This window comes from Arachis duranensis, chromosome 10, assembly GCF_000817695.3.
Source record: "Arachis duranensis cultivar V14167 chromosome 10, aradu.V14167.gnm2.J7QH, whole genome shotgun sequence".
Taxonomy (NCBI): domain Eukaryota; kingdom Viridiplantae; phylum Streptophyta; class Magnoliopsida; order Fabales; family Fabaceae; genus Arachis; species Arachis duranensis.
The window spans coordinates 90218088-90226692 of record NC_029781.3 but is presented as its reverse complement, the minus strand read 5'-3'; the positions used below and the strand labels follow the sequence as shown (position 1 = coordinate 90226692).

The following is an 8605-nucleotide window of genomic DNA, read 5'->3' as shown; positions in this document are numbered from 1 at the left end:
GATATATTTTATTTTTTAATATAGAGTTTAATTTTAATATATTAAAAATATAAAATATTGTACATAATTATATAATTATATCTATTTTTTATGAGTATACATACAATTAATATAAAAAATAATTATTTTTGTTAATGTAGTATTATATAATTGAATATATTTATAAAATAATTTTAAACTATCAATACTTTAAAATTAAATTCTTTTACCTATTACAGTATTCTCAATTTATTTTATAATATTTTTTCTCTTAATTTTTTAATACAGGGACAACAAGGATCCTTTGTCCCAAAGACTAAGAAGACAGTAAAAAAAGAGAAAAATTCTCTCTCCAACTCTCACACTTTCAGACACGCACTCTTTCTCTCTCTCACATCCCGAAACAATCGAAAGCCCCATCTTTTATTTCTCACTCCTTCTCTCTCCTCACATTCTCTCTCTAGGGTTTTCGTGATTTTCGCACTCAAATTCTTCTCTCTGAGCTGCGAATCGCATCGCCCAGCTCAGCTCGGTGCCTTATCGGAGTAGCGCTCTATCAAACGGCGTCGTTTTATGGCTTAGCCGTTGAAGAATCGATGACCAGCTTCGCTAGAGAGCGAGATCGAGTGCCGTTGCCTTCAGGTGAGTTCGCGTGCGCCATTCTTCGTCGTGGTTCTATTACCCCCTTTCTTATCGCTTCATTTTCGGTTCATTATTCCGGGTCGATCTTGACCCGGTTTTTCAGTTACTGACAACCGCGTTTTTCGAATTCGGGTTTGAGATATTAACTTGACTGTACTGTTTATGCTGTGTCCACTTCAGCTCCCGACCGTTTCTTTTTTTAATTTTTTATTTTTCCATTTTCTGGTTTTACTTTATTGTTGTCGTTTCGCGCTTTTTCTAATTATCTTCTCTCCCACTGTTATGTGTACTTTAATTTTCTGATTACTGATTAATTTGAGCTAATTATGTTTAATGCGTGATTGCAGGTTGCGCTTCTGAGCCCTAATGTTCCCAATTCGCTAGTTGTTTGGGGTCAATTTTTCTTTCTTGTTGGCTCTTTGGCGTGTTTTCGGGGTGATTTTCTTGAACCACTTCCCAAACAAGCTGGTTATGGTGGTGAATCTTGCGATGGTTGAACTTCTTGTGAAAACCCTAGGTAATTTGCTTTTGTCTTATGAGCTTCGTGTTCGTGTGTTTTGTTTCTTGCGTTGTGCTTCTATCATTCAATTCTTGGTTATGAGCTTCTGTTTGTGTTGTTTTGTTGAGTTGAAAGCTAGGGTTTGTGTCTCTCAGGATATTGGAGGTTGTTATTTTATGTGACTATTCACTGTGTATGGAGCTTTTGTTGGTAGTGGCTTACTTTATGTTTGATTTTGGCATTGTTTTAGTTGTCTTTCACTTAAGTTTGTAGGTAGATTTGCATGAACCCTAACTAATAGTTCATTAAAGAACATGGGTATGATGTTATCACATCATATATATATATATATATATGTTATTTCTGGTGTTTTCCTTAAATGTATGGAAGTCCGTGACTCTTATGTGATAAATAATGGCTTCATTTAGTTCTTATATTCTTTTTCACTATTTCAAAATTTGATTTGGATTTGCTTTGTGTGAATAGGGTACATTGGATTTGTTGCTCTTGCTTCTTGAAATTCTTGGTTTTTTAGTGTGCTTGCGTGAATGGCTGGTTGTCGGGGCACATTTCAAAGTATATCCTAGTAGTATTGCTGTTATCGAGTTAATGATGGGGTCTTTCGTCCAAGTTAACTCAATCTCCATAGATCTTGCCGATGCTATTGGGGATAAGGCATCGGCTGGAAATTGCCAACACTTCTCGATACGGTAAGCATTGATGCTTATACCATCTTATTTTCTCAGGAAGAAAGTTTCGGAACTTGAGGCTATTAGATGATATCGTAGTGTGATTTAATTTTATTCATAACATTTTAAAGTTGGAAGCAAATTAATTAATGGCTGGTTAATAAATGGCAACAAGGATAGGTTGAATTAAGCGGTTCATATCTAAGTATAGAAATTTGTGGTTAACACAACTATGTTTGAGACTGTTTAGTAATTAACTTTGATAACTCTCATCATTTTCTTTCAAAATTTAATGAACCTTTCTAGAAATCAGAAATAATCTTTTACTTCCCTTTCAGAACCCATAACACCATAATATCTGATTTGGTGTTGCTGCAGTGGTTATGTATCTGAAATAAGAAAGAAAGACTGGAAAAAATGTTGGCCATTTCCAGTAAATGAGTCTGAGGAAAATCCATCACTTCCACCACTTGATGTACCAACATACAGATGTTTTGGTTGTGAGAGCTGTCATCAAGAAAGTGTAACTAAGGATATGGATAAAGATGGCCAAACAGACTTTAATTGTTGCAGTAGCGGTTGCAAATCTGATACAAACTGTGGTAAAGCAGCTGTCAAGTCTGGTGTTCAGCAAGATCCCATGCCTGACATCTCTGAGAGAGTGGAGATTGATCTTAATACTAATCTCAACTGTGTCAATGATTGCCTACCCATTACTAACGAGAGAGAGAAGCAACCTGGATTTTCACTCAGCAGAATGATAGGTGGTAAATTCAGTATCATCTCTATGATGCGATGTTGTGTTCAGTATTTTGTATGTGGTCTAATTATTTTTTTTTTAATTAATTTGTCATCTAGACCTTGAGATTGGCTTGGATGATAATCCCAATCGGCTTGGCCTGGTACAAGAATTTCATCTAGCTAAAAGAGGTACTACTACTGTCAAGTAGTACTTTTGTATTATTGATAGCTTTGTGTATATTGTAGTAGTAATCCCTTATTATTTCATATATATATCAACTTATGTAAATTAAAACTTTCTCTGTGACAGGCTTTGAATGCGAACAAGTTTCTGATGTTGATCCTACTGTCAATCTCAAATATATGGAGAATAGTTCTGCTGAGATTTGCAATGGCGGTCCATCTTCTGTTGATAGTCAACGCCAGAAAGAATTACAAGGAGCTTGTACAATTTTGAGGGAAGGCACATCAACAATGGAGGCAGACAATGACACAGTTGGAGATCATATAGAGTTGGCTGATAGTGATCATACTGTGCCAGCTAGTATGGAAAATATTGTTGAAAATGATTTTCAGGATCATGATCACCATTTAGAAAAGTCCACTGGATTGTCCCGTAGGAGACCACGGAAGGTGCGCTTAATGAGTGACTTATTAAGTGAAAATGGTGAGCTGAAGATTGGGCAAACTGCTACACAAGGATCCCCTTCCCATGGTATTTCCAAAGCTTCTGCTGCATCTGATTCTCGCTTAATTTTCCCAGGGAAGGTGGATATGCAAGGTTTGACAAATAATTTGGGTCAGAAAAAAAGGAAGCTTCCCCCTGATGAGGGGCGGAGACCTGCAGATATGTGCGAACAGAGGGTTGACACTGAAGTTCAAAACTTAGAGCGTGATGCAGAAACAAATAATGCTGTTCTGGATGGTGGAGCCAATTCCAAAGATGTACTGCAAGGAATAGGTTTGCAAGATGCCACCAAGGCCTGCTGGAGTAAACATGAAACTGAAAGAAGTCATATAATGGGCAAGAAGAAGCATAGAAGAATTCAAGTCACTGATAAACACTTGATTCCTGAGCAACAGCAGGGACACCATAGAGAAGATGATGATCCAGTGGATGCATACAAGGCATATGCATCTAAAACTATTTCTTCAAAATTATCACCTCGCGCTTTCACAGGAAAAGGAATGGATAATTTTCCTTTCCATGATGGCGTAAGATTTGAAAATGGGTTTAATTTTTCCAATTTTTCCAAAGGTAAAGGCAAGATACCCCAAACTGCAGCAGAGCTGGATCCCTTATTTTGTCGGAAAACTGACATGCTTCTAGAAGATTCATATCCCTATTCAGGGGGAAAAATCATTCCAAATATTCCTGGTGATATTCCAGTTCCTTTACACCATGGTAGACAGACTTCCCAAGGACTGGAAGAGGGAGTTCATCTTTCTTTTAATAACTATTTGGCAGCACAGGTTTACAGCACAAAATGTATCCATCAAATTGAAAATCGTCTACCTCTCTCATTGACAATGCAAGAAGGCACTTCAAATATACATCAGCTTAAAAGGAAAGACAGTGAAATCAATGCTTTTGGAGGGCCTAGCATTCCTTCTAAACACACAAATTCTATCTCTGCAGGAAAAGGAGCTCATCTTGAAGTAAGTAGCTAGTTAAATCCCCACAGAATGCTTTTTGATTTCATATTCTGTCAAATGAGCATAACTGAAAATGAATCATATGTTATGCTAATTTATTATCATTCTGAATAATCTCTGAGATGTTTTCTTGTAAATAACTAAATATTTCTTCTGCAGTTATTTTATAACTATTTATTTATTTTTGGAAATGAATTGTTACTACCCAATAAAACTCTGAATGAGCTCATCAAAAGAGATTTAAGTATAAATGAACCGAGTATAAATATGGTTCATGATTGGGCATAATGGTGTCATTTGATTTATGTAGGTGACTCCACCTAGGGAGATAAGACTTTCTTATTGTATTTGTTATTAATACCTAAATATCTTTCTTTCTTTCTTTTCTATTATAGTATATATTCTTTTCGCTTTTTTAGATGTCACATTGTGTGCAACATGCATGGATGTCTAATAGTTGGAATCTTGAGACAATCAAGTATTCATAGCAAACATGTTTATGAGAAGATTATCAATTCTTTTCAGGAAATCGCAGGTGCAAGAATCAAAGAGAAACCTGTTGAAGGTGTAGAGAATCTAGGTAGTATGAAAAGATACGGTGAAAAGACAACAGAGTTATCTGAGCCTGGAACACTGGATGATATACCGATGGAAATTGTGGAACTTATGGCAAAGAATCAATATGAGAGGTGTCTTCCTGATGTTGAAAATAGAAGCTCCAAGTTGGAAAAATCGACTGCTAGAAGGAAAGCACAGATGACTTCTGGCAGTGCCATGCATGAGATGGGGGTGAGGTTGTTAAAAGAGAGTCAGAAGGATAAATCTCATGGAATACCTAAGAAACATAACATGGTAGAAAGAGAGAATTTGAAGCCTTGCAAAAGAAAGCCTGTTCACTACTCTTTTCCATTTGATGGAAACAATTTGAGTATGAATAATCTGTGTCCACCTCAACTGCCCTTTGAATTTGAAGTTTCCCAATCCCAAAAGAAGTCACCAAGTGGATTCCAGTTTTCACCTATGGGTCCTTCTCACCAACTTGATAGTACTCGAAGTGGCAAGTTTAATTTGAGTCTTGAAGAGCGTGGATCCTCTAATTTGGAAGGACAGGGAGGATGTAGCTTACACAAGACAATCTTACAGCAAGATGGTGAGGTTTCTCGTATTTGGGCATCTTTGACTCCGAACCATATCTCCCTAGGATATGATGTGCCCAAAAAGGTTGTTTCTCAGGCTACCAGTAGTAACATGGACATGGCTTCACTCAGATCTAATTCACTTCATAAGCAGAACATGAAGAGAGATGTTGATCTTAACTATATAAATCTGAATGTTGCTAGTCTAGAAAAGCTGAATAGGAATAGAAGTGCTGGAACTTTCAGCAGAATAAATGGTGAATATCCATATCCTTGCAAACACAAGGGAATGGATCATCATCAAAATTTGAGGGGATCTCTTGATTTGTATTCCAATGAAACAATACCTGCGATGCATTTACTTAGCCTCATGGATGCAGGCATGCAGTCACGTACACCATTCAATGTCAGTGGTATAAATGGTGAAATGCTTAAAAGATCCCCTTGTCCTGGTGATTGCAATACTACGTTGGAGATAGGTACATCAAAGGCCCATAGTATTCAGAAAAGGCAATCCTCTGATTATTTGAGAAAAAATTATTTGTCAGAGAAACCACATAGTTGTTTTCTTGGCTCTCCTACCCTTGGTGCATCTTCATCAACCCAGCATGATACTAAAATATTAAAAGCTGCTGGATTCAATGGTCAAAATTCAACAAAGTCGGGAAGGAAAGAAAAGATCAAGAGTCCCAACCCAATGCTGCAGAATCAGTTTACTAAACCGTTTAGCTGGCCTCGCTTTGAAACAGAAACTCCACTGAAATGTAAAATAGATGTTCATAGTGCTCAAGAAACTCCAGTGCCACCGAAAATCATTTCTGGAAATTTGTGTATGGTTAACAAAAACCCAGCTGATTTCACCATGCCAACTGGAAATGTCTACATGATCAGAGGAGAAGATCTGAAATTTGAGAAAAGTATTCTTAAGAATAAACCTCACATCTCTACTTCACATGGATTCAAGCAGCAGAAGAATTCAAAGGGTACTAAAATGAAAGAGCTGTCAAACCATTAAACCTGCCATTAGTCCTCAATATGGTAGCTTTCTAGAGTTTCCTTAATATTTTTATAAAAAATCCTGAATTTATTGCACATCTTTTATTGATACCAGTGCTTTCTTTTCCTTTTATCTGCCTTGATTAGTTTCAAATAGGTGGAGCCCTTTCATGCAACAACATAAATGGATACCATTTTCAATGTAGAAGCAGCTGATATTCGACTCGGATACTGAAATTCATCGATTTGAGCGGACTTGGCCAGAAAAAGTTGAAAGGCTAAGTGATATATGATTAAACAATCCAAGGCAATATCAAGAATCTATATATAATTAACCTGTTGTAATTAGTTTTGATGTGAGCTAAAGATGTGTTGGTGTATTATGTTTCTTGTCATAAAATTTATGGGAGTTAAAGTCATTTTGCTGCCATAAAGTTTAAGGGGAAAGTAGCCCCTTTGAGACTTGTAATACTCTGGTTACATTTACACGAGTGCTAAAAACCAAGTTAAATGATATAATTTGTTGTTTAGATATGAATTCCTTTTAATGAACTTGTAACTCCTCTCTTGGATCCAATTTGACCATCTCTATGAAGTTTCCTATTTCCTAAATTTATTCCATGTATCAAAATAGGTCGTTTAACTTATTTTTCCATGTATTTCAAAGGCTTAAGGTGGCTAGTTAAATTGTTAGAATAATCTAATTAATCGTAATATATTCTTAAGCGAAGAGGATCTTGGTGGTGGCAGTGAGGTGGCGTATGATGTGGCGGAGGAGAGCCAGTGGGCATGGTGGTTGGTCCTGAGGAGGGCTTGGGACGAGAGAACATTCTAGAAGGGGATGGCTGCGGCGCTGGGGGATTCGGAGCCTGTTGTTAGTTGAAGCTCGGAGAGGTGGAACAGTTCTTCGAGGTTGTTGGGAAGTAAAAGAAGCGGTGTTCGTGGTGGTGGTTGTTGTGCCGGAGGAGTGGTGGTGGCAGTGGCGGTGGAGGGTGGTGTTGTGGGGAGAGAGAACCTCCATTTGGTGAACCTTTGGGAGGTTGTGGAGGAAGAAGAGGAGGTGGAGGACTCACATGAGTTGCGAAGGTTGTGAGGTGGTGGTGGCGTGATGCGGAGGTGTGGCGGGTGGAGGGTGTTGCCGGTGGGACTGAGAACGGTTTGGGCACAGTGGCAGAAGAAGCGCAGGAGAAGAGTTGCGTCTTCAACTTTGGTTGATGGGGTTTCATGCTTTCTTTTGTGTTATGTTGTGTAACAATCTCTATTCTCTCTTACCCTCTCTCTCTGCATCCATGTGACTATGTATCTATGTATCAGTAAAATCTAGCAGCGCCTCACATCTATGGGTGAACGCGGATAGGATATGGTTCAAATTTTGATTCGATTCGCACTAAAATTATTTTGCAGTTTTTAAGTTTGAATTTGATTCTTTCGGATATATCCGTAAAATATAAAAATATGTTTAAAAGTTTATTTTTATTAAAAAATATTAATAAAATTTATTTTTTTATTCTTTTAAATATGGTTACTCTTAAAATGATATTAAACATACTTTTTCTTAAATAATACAACATATATAATATTAGTTAAAAATTTGAAATAAAATATAAAAAGAATATTTACTTATTTATTTTTTTTATTTATTACAGATATGCAGAGATCGGTATAAAATCTGTAATATGATTCGATTAGTATGCGGATCGAATTCGATAGCCTTGTGGATTAGATTTATATCTGCAATTTTTAGATTGGATTCGGATAAACACCGCAGATATACGAATCGGATCCAATTCATGAACACTCCTCTTCACACTCCTCCTCCGTTGCCGCACTATTTTCCCCGCCCTGCTCTCTTTCCTAGCCACGCTTCTCCTCAAGCTGTGCTCTTCCCTCATCCCGTGCTCCTTCTTCGCCGTGCTCTAATTTTCTGTCGAAATTTGGATATATAATATGCTATTCCTCCTCTAATAAAAGATTCTATATTTCTAACATATATGTTTTTGTTTGTATCTGAGAGAAAATTTTTTGTTCTTGTAAGAATGACTTTGAAACTATCATAACTAAATAAATATTATAACTGCTATTTTCACGTCCATCATTTTAGATTTTTGATAATTTTAGTTGTATTTACAAAATATTTGATTTGTTATTTGTTATTTTAGATGTGTTTATTTAATTTCACCAAAAAAATTTATAATATATGTATTTTCGGATGTGTTTTAAAAATATTTTATTTATTATTTATTATTTTAGATGTATCTTGAATATAA

At 36.5% G+C, this 8605-nt stretch overlaps 1 protein-coding gene across 3 annotated transcripts in view; it reads left to right on the top strand.

Moving 5' to 3' along the window:
* The window catches only part of LOC107470758 (protein EMBRYONIC FLOWER 1), a 76971-nt gene extending 70021 nt beyond the window's left edge, over positions 1-6950 (top strand). Inside the window, exons 1-8 of one of the 3 annotated variants that reach the window (XM_016090165.3) lie at positions 336-621; positions 969-1138; positions 1607-1830; positions 2188-2573; positions 2668-2739; positions 2861-4209; positions 4732-6380; positions 6486-6950. In XM_016090165.3, the coding sequence (XP_015945651.1) occupies positions 1730-1830; positions 2188-2573; positions 2668-2739; positions 2861-4209; positions 4732-6357 (3534 nt within the window). In that variant the 5' untranslated portion in view covers positions 336-621; positions 969-1138; positions 1607-1729 and the 3' untranslated portion in view covers positions 6358-6380; positions 6486-6950. Of the gene's footprint in view, positions 1-335; positions 622-968; positions 1139-1606; positions 1831-2187; positions 2577-2667; positions 2740-2860; positions 4210-4731; positions 6381-6485 lie in introns of those variants that run through there. The other 2 variants (XM_016090164.3, XM_052255151.1) reach the window with 2 other exon arrangements.
* The last annotated feature ends 1655 nt before the right edge of the window (positions 6951-8605 follow it).